This window comes from Hippocampus guttulatus, chromosome 10 (assembly GCF_054856545.1).
Source record: "Hippocampus guttulatus isolate MCC_2025c chromosome 10, RoL_Hgut_1.0, whole genome shotgun sequence".
NCBI classification, from domain to species: Eukaryota; Metazoa; Chordata; class Actinopteri; order Syngnathiformes; family Syngnathidae; genus Hippocampus; species Hippocampus guttulatus.
In genome coordinates, this window is record NC_141270.1 from 4364837 (window position 1) to 4379254 (window position 14418).

General features: G+C 45.1%; 1 protein-coding gene across 2 annotated transcripts in view; it reads right to left on the reverse strand.

The window, feature by feature from the left end:
- Positions 1 to 14418, reverse strand: part of LOC147198959 (protocadherin-15-like) — a 188639-nt gene that overhangs the window by 87516 nt on the left and 86705 nt on the right. For both annotated transcript variants that reach the window (XM_086122234.1, XM_086122233.1), the window contains 6 exons: positions 14219 to 14374; positions 12000 to 12119; positions 11068 to 11178; positions 7895 to 8065; positions 3410 to 3518; positions 3142 to 3254 (listed from right to left, as the gene is read on the reverse strand). In XM_086122234.1, the coding sequence (XP_085978360.1) occupies positions 3142 to 3254; positions 3410 to 3518; positions 7895 to 8065; positions 11068 to 11178; positions 12000 to 12119; positions 14219 to 14374 (780 nt within the window). The remainder of the gene's footprint in view (positions 1 to 3141; positions 3255 to 3409; positions 3519 to 7894; positions 8066 to 11067; positions 11179 to 11999; positions 12120 to 14218; positions 14375 to 14418) is intronic.

Here is a 14418-nt window from a genome sequence, read left to right on the forward strand (position 1 = left end):
CCTACTGCCCGAAGACGGCTGGGATAGGCTCCAGCACCCCCCGCGACCCTAGTGAGGATCAAGCGGTTCGGAAAATGGATGGATGGATGGATGAAGAGCTTCATTTACACAGGCCACAGACCTGTCTAAGAGAAAAATAGGGCTTTGGTGCCACCTAGTGGAATTTCGGTGCAAAGCAACTATGGTGAACTGAAAAGAGGAGCTTTAGCTTCGTCTGAAGTCGTGCTTTGCTGCCAATTTGTAATCCCGAACTTCCAACAACCTGTTATTACTGCCATCTCGGAGCATTGACAGCACACACTATCTTTACATACAATTCATGCCTGAGCTGTTCAAATCCATTCACAATGTGTTTTAGAATGATATTTTAAGGAATGCAAACGTGCACGGAGTGAATGAGAGTCTTTTCAATTCTTTTAATGAATGTGAGGAGGGGGCGGGTCTTGAATATTAGACGGCAAGCTTAGTTTTAGACGTATGTAGAGGCACTGACAGTTTGATGCTGCTTCAATAAAGGCGGGGGGGACGGTGCACGATTCTTCCTCAGAATGTAATTTAAATGACGCAAAAAAGTTGGGCACATTTAATCAGCGATTCAGCGACGAACGCCACCTTAATAATTGGCACCGACGCCATTTTTTAGGCGAGCGGTGCTGTTAATTGGAGGCTTGGACTCCACAAGGCAATGAGGATTCCATGCACACATAAACAGTCAGCGCACGCACATCGCTCACAATCAATGGAACCGAGCCGGACTGTCTTTGATGAGTCTGAAAAAGGCTGCGGAAAACTTAATTCAATTCCAACTGTGACTTGGGATTTTGTTGATGCATTTTGGCAACATGGGGCTTGCAAAAGCGGGCCACGTAGCTTCGCGCAATCTACCGTGAGAATCCATGAATCCATTTTCGATTGCAGCTCGATCGATTTTTATAACGTGGTGCATGACCAAACATACACGCTCGTCATCATATCCGTGTATCCCCAAAATGTGACTCGGAAGCAGCGCAATCGGATCAAACTGAAGCAATGCCCTATTTCTGCTCGATCCTATCAGCGCCCACCATACCACCCACACCAAGAAAACATTATGACTCCCCCCTTTCCTCCCCCCCCAAAAAAAGAGATCAGAGACTGTGGGAATATCAGTTCAAGCCATGACCTGAGACCAATTCCGCACGTGGGCTCAATTTTGTTGGGCAGAGTGACAATTCAAATGTGGCTCAGGGTGGTGCTAATTGTTGAAAAGTGTGCGTATGATGATTCCACATCGCCGGTTATTCCGCCTTCAAGCTAGCAGAGGACATTACGACCTGGTTTCACTGCCACCGCAATGTCACACAGGACTGACTGTCTGCCTACACCCATACTCTCCTTACCCGGAGATCCAACATGCTCTCTGAAAGAAAGAAAGAAAAAAAACCCCAAAAAAACCACCCCGGGGAAAATAGCTGTCATTGACCGATAAAGTGTGCGTGCCATCTCAACATTATAGTGCATTTCAGCCTGATAAAAGACAGACAGGTGGTGCAGGGTTGCAGTGTTCTCTTGAGAGTCTACTCTTTAGCCGGGTTGCCGTATCTGGGAAGCGGCAGTAAATGACCTCCGGGAGATTCATTGCTTATCGCTTGCTTGCGTGTCTCCCAATCCCGTCATCCTTTAAAGTGTCACCGTAGATCGTTTTGTTTTCCTCTCCCGGTGTATGATAAGACCACTTGTCTCCGTGTACAACTCCATTTGTTCCGTTTTCAGAGGCACAGCGCCTCGAGTTGTGTTTTGATGCGGAGCATTCTCAAGACACCCGTGGCTCATTTTCACACTGGTTCCTCAGCGACCATTCGCAAATGTCCTCCCCACCCCTCAATCTCTGTCCACCACAACATAGAGCATGCTGCGCATGCATCTCCAGTGTTCCTTCGTCCCCCTTCCTCTCAAGCCATCCTTCACAGTAAACAGCAAGTTGATCTTTTCGGGGGTTCCAACGGTTGAAATTAGGATTCAGCTCAGAGAAGCTCACTTTTCCCCCTCCCATGAATCGTCACATCTACTTTGACTCGATCACCCAAGCGTGGCTCGAGATAAGGTAAGACAGCCTTCAGCCATTGAGGCTATCGATGTGAGACGGCTGGACTGGCCAACTCAAAGCAAACTTAAAAAAATAAAATAAAATAAAAAAATCATACCCCAGGTTACAAACTGGCCCAGCATTGCAAGAACGTCTAATCCGAAACACTTCAACATGAACTGGACCAGCACTTTGGGAATGCACTAATCCAACAATAGACTCCAAACTGGACCAGTACCATAATACCATCCACATCACTCAGCCTGAATATCCACTAACTTTTTAGGTAAGGTTAAAATTTGAGAATAAACACCAACCCTGATCGCAGACAACACACGAAACCTCCGGTGGATTCCAAATTGAACCACCACCAGAATATAGACGAATACGAACACGGTGAGACCACCCGGACCAGAACCCGTATCAACACAAACACTGGAGTAGCACTAGAATACACACTAACCCAACACTGGGATAGAAACTGGATCAGGACTAGAATAAACACAAACCTTTACACTAGGTTGACAAAGTGGATCAGCACCAAAATCAACACTCACAAGTAAATAAATCCGAAAGCAATTTTAACATTGGGATAGAAACTGGACATTGACATTAACCCTTTCAACAAAATAGAAACCTGATCAGAATCTGAATAAAAACTAAAGCTGGTTTCACCTGGACATGGGCCGATCCTAATACCTGGATAGAAACTAGACCAGAACCAGAATAAATACTAACCCTGTGATACAAAGTGGATAAGCACGAAGATCAAAACAAACCCCCAGACTGGTACAGAAACTGGATCAGCACCGGAAAATACACTAACTCTTAACTCATTCACTCCCAAAGACGTTTTTAAACGTCTTTTCAGACTTGGTCCAGAATTGGTTGGTACTGAATGAGTTAACAACACAACATCAACAACACAAAGTCACAGCACGGAAAACGCTAAGCCCGATGCAGGGTTTTTGATTCTTTCAAACAAAGGCGACACGGTCAATCTGCGAGCAAAAATGAACAGCGGTTCCGACTTGGCTGATGCAACATTGATGAGCACATTAGAATTCATCCTTTACCTTAATAACAAGCGTGAACCTTTGATACAAGTCCCTGCTGATGGGCTGCAGGACGCGCAGCTCCGCCGTGGTTTTGTTCAGGGAGAAGTACTGAGGATATGTGACCGGATGGCCTGCAATGAAGAAAAAGAAAGAAAAACATTTACGGCACGGCAAAGAGCGGCAAGAGTGATCATTCAAAAGTCCAAGCATGTCGTCGCAGCAGAGGTGAGCAAGATTAAATGAGTAAAAATCAATGTCGGGGGCTGGGGGGACGTGATGGCCTTACCAACCAGGATGAAGTAAAGCACACCGGGCCTGTCTGACGGCGGTTGTATGTTTCTGTCCATGTCCACCGCCCGGATTGGGGGGGTCACATTGAGGGGGTTCAATTTACTCTGCGGGAAGTAGAGAGATTATGCGGGTCAAACATGACTACCAATGTAAGGCGAGAAAAGCTCTGGAGCAGAACCTCAGAGGAACTGATGTGAAATGGATAGAAAAAAAAAACTGAAGCTGATGACACTTTGCGTCACACAAAGCGTCCAAACGGCAACTTAGGTACCGTCATTGGGTGTCGTCTGCGTCGCATGACGCCAAAATGCAAACAGCATAACGAAGCTGTTTAAATATCCATTTGAATTGGAGCGGTTGTGACTTCTGACATTCAAATCCTTGTTGGAGAGCAGCAAGTTGCGCAACAGGTGCAGAAACAGGGAACACTTGGCTGCACATGACTTACATGCAAGAAACTGGCGGTCAAATTAAGTTTTAACAGAAGGTCAAATTAAGTTTAAGAAAGTTCTACATCCATAATTGGGGGTTTTTTGGGGGGTTTTTTTGTGATAAAAATGAGTCCATCACCATGGCAGCACGTCCGCCTCACAGTGCGGAGGTGCGGATTTCGATTTGGCCTCTGGCCTTCCTGTGCGGAGTTTGCATGATCTCCGCGTGCCTGCGTGGATTTTCTCCGGGTACTCCGGTTTCCTCCCACATTCCCAAAAACATGCATGGCAGGTTAATGGAAGACTCAAAATTGTCCCTTGATGTGATTGTGAGCGCGAATGGTTGTCTATGTGTGCCCTGTGATTGGCTCGCTATCAGTTCAGGGTGTTCCAACCATTAGTTTGTTCGTTGCATCATAAACTTACGATGGCCTTTGGACTGAAATGGACCCCTGATGAGAGAAATGTTCCCCACCACTGATCTAGAGCATTCTGACAGAGAGGAAATTCCAAAAATAACTTTGTGCATCATTATGCGGAGAATCCAACTTCTGCAAGATCGTGTCTGTTCTGTATGAGAATGCCATATGATTATTTATTTCACTCGTGTTTTGGGAGATTTTTTTTTTTAGGTGTCTGTATCAGATTTCAGCTCCTTTGAAAAGAGAGTCAACAAAGAAAGCCTCCTCGTTTAACGGAATGAGCCCGAAGCTCCGCCCGCTGATATTCTCCTCATAATAATGTTATCCCGCTCCCGTCTGTACTGGGAAAGGATTACGCGAGTGCCTCCGGTCGCCAACACCGCAAGCATATAGAGTTCATCTGCCTCTTTGTAGTTGTGTTGGAAATGATGTTGCTAAATTCCATCAAAACTGGATAGACATGATCAGGCGACTGAGGTATTGGCACCAAAAGCTGTTAGCAGTGTGTGACACTGCAAGATTTGATGTCACTCCATTATTATGCAAATCTCGCGACGCTATCACTAACACTGATATCGATACTATTTGTAATTGATTGATACAAAATAAATATGATCCCACAGCAAAACAGGGTGTGCTGTTGGCTTGCAATCATTCAATCATCAGCAAGTAATTCTCTTTGTTTTAGATCGTTTCGGCCCCAAGGCCTCTAGTCATTGGCTTTACCGGATAAAACTGCTGTTCGAGCGCCACCTATCCTGAGGGTTTTATTTTATGAGAGCTATTTTATGTTTAGTTTGACAGTAATCATCAATCATTCCAGCAGATTACAGATACAAATATATACACACATGATATACAAAATATATATGATATACAGCTGTATATCAAAACAGTACACACTGACATGTATGTATATATATATATATATTATTCTTATAAATTATAACCAATGTATTTGGATGCTAAATGTGTCTCTCTTTTCACACCCATGGACGTCTCAAGTCCATCATACTACTTGACTGCTCACGTCAATAATATAGCAACCAGAAGACCAGGAAATGCAATATCGTGATCGGTTTATTTTCCGGTTGATCTACTAACGGATTTCGCCAAATGTCAACGTATTGGTGTTCACGGAAGGAGAAAATGCTATTTACATGCATTGCCTAACTTCAAATGGGAAATATCGATGTCCGCGTAAAAACGAGGCAGGTGCACAACTTATAGAGCGCTTAGTGAACCACCCCGAAGAGAGTTTTCCAATTAGCATGCTTTGCAACGCATCGCAGTAACAGCGTTGCAAATATCGAGATTAATGTATGTGCAACGGCCCAGTCGGGCACAATCGGACATCATGGGCAGTAATTAAGCAGCTTTACAATGCGACGCTCTATCTTAACATTGAGCTAAAGGGGAATATGTTTAGCATGTCATATTTAAAGAGCATTGCTTTTTGTGCAGGTGAGTGGGAGGGGGGTCGCTTCGCTTATTCAGACACATGCCTCTCCATAAACGTCTGCCCGGGGAACAAAATCTCTCCCCCAGGGTGTATATTTATATCTCACAGCTCCGGGGTAATCCTCACAGCCCTCCCTAAGAAGCCCTCTCGCTTTTACAATGTCTGGAGGTGTGCTAAATCCAGTCCCCCCCCCCCACCCCCCCTTGCTCGGCACAATGATGATTAGCTTTAATACCCTCCTCCAGTGGTCATTATAACACGGGACTCGGGAGCCCGGCATTATTTCACATCAACTTAATAACAGCCGTCTCGCCTTTGTGATTAATTACAATGCAATCATCAATTATGAGGAGACAAAGCTCCCGGTGGGGCGACACGCTGCTCTGACATTGGAAAAAGAAAAAAAAAAACTGAGTGGGGGGGGGGGGGGGTGCTGATCATTTTCAGGTGTTAAATTGGTCATTAGAATGACATACGCCTATTTTCAATGTTTGTCAAAAAGAATTCAAATGTGTATATTAGCGCCGTTTCAAAATATCCTCACCTGATTCTTCTAACGGGTTACAATATTGCAGTATTGTATTTGAAAACTTCTATCTAAGTGGATATAAAAAGTCTGCACACCCCTTTTTTTATGAAAAAATGAGACCAAGATAAATCAGTTCAAAACGTTTTCCAAAAGTTCAGCTATTGAAGGTGGCTTTCCTGTCATTTTTTGCTTCTTTCCCCCCTTTCATTAATTAGATTAGGTAAAGTTACTTAATTAGTTGCTTGGTTAGTTGCAAACTGGGGATGTGGCTGTGTTCCAAATGAACCGATTACATTCAATATCATGTTAACTGGGTGTCAGCACGTAACTGCCATCATTCAAAGTGCCTCTGGAGAACATCTGATCAAGTTCGGATGTTCTAGTAGGCTTGTCCTGACTTGCACAATAGCAATGTAATTCTTTGACCTCATTGGTCTTCTCTCTTTTTCATACTGCAAGTGAGATTTGCATGAACCCTTTCGTGCACTCTGTAACCTGATAACCTTCTCCCCGGGTTTGCGTGGCTTTTCTCCGGGTACTCCGGTTTCCTCCCACATTCCAAAAACATGCATGGCAGGCTGATTGAATACTCGAAATTCAACTGCGATTGGCTGGCAACCGCTTCAGGGTGTCCCCCGCCTACTGCCCGAAGACGGCTGGGATAGGCTCCAGCAACCCCCCCGCGACCCCTGTGAGAATAAAGCGGCTCAGAAAATTGATGGATGGATGGAGACTTGAAGGTTACGACTTTAGACGTACTTGGGACTTGCACACGAGAGACTTCATCCCATCTTTGCTATGCGAAAAGAAAGGGCTCATTCAGCATGACTATGACTTCAGTCATAATGGACAGCTAAGGAAGTCTTGTCACATGCAGCGCTGAGGCGAAGAACAAGCAGTGAGACGACAGGGGGGGGAGAAGAAGGCCTCGCTTTTCTTGCAGTGGAAGAATTAGCCTCCGCTTCCGTGGCCGCCACTTGGCAGCGCGCGAAGCTTTTATGATGAATTATACAGGACATCACACATGAGGATCAGCTGAAGGGAAACGTTTGGAATAATCAACTGTGGCTCGCTCGCAACAACATGTTTTGGAGTCAAACAGAGGGGAGATAGACATCCAAACTTGTCTCGCAGACCAATGAGAATGTTTTGAAGACAGGCGTCCAGCGCAGTAAATCCAATCCGGATTACCCTCGCCGTGGCCAATCAATCTAATTCAACGCAGGTCAATCTAATCATGTCCGATTTCGATTCAACTTGATAACCGCACAGATTCAAAAGGAGTGGCGTTTTTACTGAAACCAAATACGATATGATATTTGTAACCCACTTTGTCATCTTTTTGGATACCCTTCTTGCACTTAGGCATTCTGCGGGTGTCTGACTGTCATCCAACGCAGCCATCAGCTCTAATTGCTGGTCCAACACCCTGGAAAATTGCCCCGGGAATTACCACAGTGACGCCTCGCAGCCACAGTGGCGTTCTACCGCCATACAAAAAAATGAGGCTAAAATGAAAACCAAAAAAAATGTTATGATAGTGTCCAAATGCAGCGGCGCAATATATACATGAAAAAAATATGGGGGTAATCCGTTCAAATGACCTTGAGGCTTGGCGACGCCCGTCGGCTCTTACCGGTTCGGTGAATTCGGGAATGGCGGCGCGGTAGGTGAGGGGGTTGCAGTCGTGTGTGTTGTTGACCAAAACGCACGGGAGGAACATGGGTCCAAGGTCGTCGCCGTCGAGGACGTCCACCGTCAGCGTGGTGGTGGCCGTGCGTCTGTTGGGGGGGTACGGCGCCCGGTCCTGGAAGCGGAACAATCGATTTGGGGTGTCAACCTTTGAACTCCCTGGAGAGGCGTTGAGTTGTGAGCTGGCGGTGCACATACTCCAAATAGAATATATGAGAACACTTCTGGGTAGCTGGTTGAGAGCAATCACTTGGAATCGTGGACTATACTAGCGCCGCGTCCCAAAATAACATTTGTAACGATTAGGGGTCTAACACAGAGATGCGAATGCATCGAATCAAACTGAATCAAATCGTTTGACTTTAAATTACATTGAGATTCTTATCGAATAAGTATTTTATTTTATTATTGAAAGGACAGACCGCATCTTTGAAGGATATACTGACCTGTTCATTCATGGATGAAAGATGACAAAAAGCGACTCATTGCATCAGAGTCTCTCGAACTGACCCGAAATGTATCGAATCGAATCATAATCCCACTTCAAAATCAAAGCAATCCTTGAACTGTATTGCACTCTATGAAGATATGCAACAAATCGTCATGGAGAGATACACCCCCTAAACAAATTACAGATTTAAATACATGGTTAATTATGCACTATATTGATTTATGTATATATGTTAGAGTCAAGACTAAACAATTACAGCTAAAAACAACTAAAGAGCATTAAAATTATTTGAAGTGCCCTTACAGTATGCCGGTATGTTTGAAGTGCTTTTCACGGTGTACTTAGCAACGCGCAGTGCCGTTGACTAGCCATTCCATTGTGTATATGCTCCGAGGACTGTGTGGCGTCGCAATGCCACCTGCATTGAAAGTACGCCCTGCGTTGCACCTCCGAATTGAAAAATGCTCAACACGAGAGCAAAGTCAGTGTGAAATCGGAAGGCGCATCGAACACGAGAGGGTCTGGCGGAGTGATGTCAGAGTGCTAACAGCAATACGCCAAGCAGTGAAGAAAAATCTGTCTCTTACCTCCCCCGGTGTGTTGCTACGTTAGCGCTCGCAAATTTGGGCAAGCTTGCACTAGGACACGAGTGGGCTTGTGCGGTGCTCACCAGGATTATTAAGTGCAGTGTGAAAAAAGCCTGAAGAGGTGAGCAAGTAAGAGCAAGGGAGTTGTCGCATTGCTCAGCTAAAATGTTTTATGCGGTAGCCTATAGTTTTTGTCATCCTTGAATAAAACATGAATAAATGAGGGCTTTTTTTTTCTTCTTTTTTTTTTTTAACTCCCACGGCAATATTCCGAACCTACAAGCGATTCTTCCCAGCTAACCCCGAGAACCGAGGCGAGCACTTGAAAAGTAAGTTCACAGAGTCCAAGCACAATTAAACTTTTGACACACAGCAAGAGAGTTCTTGTAAACAGCAGGCTTTCCTTTCCATTTCTTTTTCGGGAGAGCCTCGCAGGGCCAGTGGAGCTTTGTGAAAAGCTGTGTCATGTGATCATCCAGCCAGCAAGAAAGTAAGAAAATAAGTTCAGCTGCACAATGACCATCAGCGGCTGGAGCCTAAATCTTCTATGTGATGTGTTTAATCTCTGAAGTTTACTTCTTGGGATGACTTATCGGTATGTTGGAATGAAATCAGACCCCCGGCTGTGAAATATTTACTGGAATGGAGCCCGGCCGGAGTCATTTATTTTACCATCTGGGAGCCAAGGGCGAGTGTGTACAAATGCCATCATCGATGAGTTTGGCTTGCTTTAATAGCATCATTAGGATGACTTGTTTTTACATGTGCTCCACAGAGATGGGCATTACACTTCCTTAAGTAGCACTTCAATCAAATCCGTCGTGCAAAGCTGACCACAAAATGATTAAAATACGCAATCAAATACTGCTTAAATATGGGCAATCATTTCATAACAAAAAATAATAATAATGCAAGTATATTTCTAACTTTGATGTCTGTTTAAATAATGTGGAGGTGACCTTTATAACAAATGAAATAAATAACAGAATACAAGACCGGCTAATAAAGTAATATATAAAGAAAGGTCACGAATATACTGTAGTTCGGCTCATTGAGGATAGAGAATAAAATTACAAATAATGTAAAAATAAATTTTAACTATCACTGGATATAGTGGACAACGTTATTTTCAGTATTTCATTTAAATAATAAATAGAATGAAAGTGATATGTCCATTCTAAACACACAAAGTGAAATTTTGTTGTGGTTTATCTTTTATAATTTTGATTATTTTACCTCACCGCTACCAAAAAAAAAATCCAAAATTGGCACCTCAAAGAGGTTTTGATAAAATACGTCATCCAAATACTTATTGAAAAAAAAATACAAAGACAAAAGCTGTTTAATTAATCTACATACACTGAGCAAAAAACACTTTTATTTTTCTTTATTTTTTGCGGTCTCAGATCTTGCAGTTCAGCTCGTGAAAAACACAATCTAAAAGAAATGCGTTACATTCATATTTCATTTCCATCAAATGAAATTGATCAATCTTTCCCATTTTTTATTGCACATCTAAAACTAAATTACAATGAGTCCGAAAAATCTGTGATTCTGCTGCCTTATTGCAGTCTGAGCCATGTTTGAATGCAGCCCAGACTGCCAAAGGATTAATTATGTTGGGTTATTTTTTGTTTTGCGCATATTTTATGACTGTCACTCATATTACATCGGGGCTCTGGTCACGTGATGCATGTCAATCACCTGAAGGTCAATATCAGTCAAATCAATGAGCTTGAGGCTGGCGAAAAACCGCCTCGCACCCCCGTCGTTGACCTTCTGAGGGGGAAATGTGATTGTTTCATTTCTTCTTATCTGACACCCACTGTATGTTAAAGGTGTGATAAATTAAATTGTCTGCTTGACCCACAACCATCATATAACCTTCCAGTGGAGGCGACTACTTTTTCCCGATGTTATGCCACCCCAAAAAATAATAAATTAATTGACCTTTTAGTTGGAGAAGCATCGCATGCTCCAGAGCAAGTGAACATTTGCATGAAAATCCCTTTTCGGATAGAGTGAAGATGGAGCACTTATACAGCGGTTCCACTTGAAACGAGAACCTGGATCACTTACGTTGGCTTGGATCAAAACCAGGTAGCGTGTTCTGTCCTCATAGTTGAGCCTCTCAGCTAGAACAATGTGTCCCGATAGCGTGTTTGCCACATTCACTGTGCTGTTGGATTCCTGCAAGGAAGCATAAAAGACAGGAAATGAGATAGGCGTGACTAATTAGGAAGCGACGGCTGAGGGAGTCCGGTAAGGTTAATCGCGACGCCATTCGACCGGCTCAACTTAGCACGACTCGGCTCTCTCTGGGGGTGTCGGTTGTGCACTTCAAAATGGTACCGCGCAAAACTGAAAACTGAGTCGCAATGACTTTAAGCAAGTTTCAGATATGCCGCCATGTGATAGCAGCAGTGAACGTCAACTGGGTTATGACTGCTCAAGTTGTGGTTGAGTGGTTTTAGAGTGACAAGAGGTCTTGCAGATACGTTTTTGCTGACTGAGGTTGTTTTCTATGACACGCCCCCGGCGCAACTGACAATTTGGTGACAGGAAGTAGACTTGCACTTAGACCCGCTGAAATCACCAAAGATGCACGACTTGGACTGGACGGGGATCTCCATGTAACTACTTCACAGCAGCCCACTTTACATCATCCGCAAGAGGATGGGTTTCTTGTAGTTCCGTAGAAACATACTTTGCATGTGCTGATCTACTGCACGGACTGCGAGTCCGAGATTCTTCCACTATGTAGACCGCGTGCGTGCCTTTCTTTCGCTGAATTTAAAGAGAGGAACCGCTTCGACTGGCCGGGAATCAAATCGGCTGTGTTCACTCCCACAACGGCGCAAACGTTCAACACACGTCTATGAAACTACCAAGAGACTGGGCTGTGTTCGAGCACGCTTTGCGCTAGACTTGCGTTTGGCACGACAATAAGGGCCGGTTCGGTACACTTGGCTCTTAGCCAGTAGGTCCAGTAGAAAAAGGGTAATACGTACTGGGTCATTGGCGTTGTACAGAATGCTGTATTCTATATGTCCATTTGGCCCATCATCGATGTCGGTGGCTCCATTTCTTCCTGAGAAGCCAGTAAATATGGTCGTTCCCACCGGGGTGAGCTGTAGGTGAAAAAAATATGAGTGGGACAGGGGGGCAAAGTCACGTCAGCAGCTCTTTCAGCCTCCTGTTTGTTTTTGTTGTTGTTAAGAGAACGCCTATGCACAGTCATTGCCATTACGGCGTCCATTCCACGCCATTAGCGGACAGGGCCAAGCAAATCAAAAAGGGAAAACGTTGCCGTCAGCAGCGGGGCCGTAGCTGAGGGCTCATGCACACTGCTGACAGAATAATAAAAGTAAGTATGCGACTCAGCGTGGTTCCCCGGAGCCCACGGCGCGGGCCAAAGGAGAACGTTTGCACGCCGTGACTCACCCTACGGCGCTACCATCACACACTGGACCTTGAGCGTATGCGCCTAACGCGAGAGGCAAAAGTGGAGATTGATCACAACCCTGCGGGGGAGTTAGCATCCGACGCTGTGGTTGCAGGGGGGTGGGCCGCTGGACCCGCAGCGTGCTGGAGCATATGTGCACAATGGTCTGCTGAACACACAAAGCTTGAACATACTGATGGTAAATGAAACACATGCAAGAGATTGAATAGAGGGAGCAAATATGGACATAGCAAGTGAGGGAGGACTTTCCTCTATGAGAGTAAAATCAGGATGAATAGGCCCTCCAGGAAACTTTGTTCAAAAAGAAGGAATCGTCTTTTAAGCGATGGTGGCCAGGGCGAGGGGCGTCAACATGCCTGGAAACTTTCCAAAGTGCGTGTATCCTTGAACAGGAAGTCAGCCGTGTTTTCGTCAGAAGCAGCCATTTTAGGCAAATTCCAGGACTTGAACAAAGTCCTACGACGGAATCCGCCGTAAAGAGCCTCAACAACACACTTTTTTCCCCTTCCCAAAGACGTTTGTTTTTTTACTCATTTTGCTAGCTCCTGGGTTTCATTTTAGCGGTAACCTATCACGTGACCAGAAGCGCACCTTGACCCGCGTAAAGAATGACACATTGTAGATGGATGTAACAGAGAATCCGGTAACTTTTCAAAATAAAACGTCTTTAAGATTCATAATTAAATAAAACGGAGGTGTTGCAAGTTCTTTATTCTTTCTGTGCAGCCGATACCAAATGATCCGCGGGCCGGTACCGGTCCGTGGGTCATTTGGTACGGGCATTGGGGACCGCTGACCGAGACTGATGGGCAGTGAGAATTTGACTTTTTTTTGTAGTTGTTGTTGCTAGCGCCAGCTAACGCGGGTGGCACATGACGTCAAAGTTTGACGATCATTTCAAAGAGTGTATGAGAAATTGTTCCTCGCGGCTTTCATTTTCGTTGTATTGGCATTTACACTAATAACAGTTGCAGGCTGTTCCTCATTTTAATTGGACTTCGAAAAAGCAATTATAAAGCCTCTTTGCACGACAGAGGCACCAAAGCGAAAGAACAATATGAAGACGTCTGAGCGTCGAGGACTTTCGAGCTTGGGGAGAAGCGACATGGCCCCGACATGAGGCCCATCTTCACAATGTGATGTGATTACGGCGGAGATGATAATGGCGCTTGAGTCTTGCGTCGAAAACGTGATACTGAATCCTGATTAACTGCATCTTGAAACAAGTGAAGCAGAATTTACCCTCGGTCGTTTGACTCGCAACTATTTAGGCTGAGCTATGAGGATCCACAGAACTCTGTAAGCAGTCAGTAAATAATTTCATCGTTGCAGGCAAAGTGTCCAAGAATTTCATTCATTCATTTTCCGATCTGCTTATCCTCACGGGGTCGTGGGGGGTGCTGGAGCCTATCCCAGCTGTCTTCGGGCAGTAGGCGGGGGACACCCTGAACCGGTTGCCAGCCAATCGCAGGGCACACAGAGACGAACAGCCATCCACGCTCACACCGAAGGGACAATTTGGAGTGTTCAATGAGCCTGCCATGCATGTTTTTGGAATGTGGGAGGTAACCGGAGTACCCGGAGAAAACCCACGCAGGCCCGGGGAGAACATGCAAACTCCACACGGAGAGGCCGGCACTGGAATGGAACCGGTACCTCTGCACTGTGAGGTCGACACGCTAACCACTGGACCACCGGGCCGCCACCCAAGAATTTGATGACCCTAATTTTGTTGTTCTTTAATTTGGCATACGGCGCCCTTACCTCGTTGACCGCCACATAGTAGCGCGGGTGCTGAAAACGCGGCGTGTTGTCATTGCGGTCCCTCACGACGATCCGGACCTCGTGCAGAATAACGGTCCCCACCAGCTCGTTTGTGCACTGGACTTGAACCACAATGGTGGTGATGTAGTTGGGAGGCTGAAAGAGGAAGTTGGTGGGGAACAGGGAGAAAGCAGGGAAAA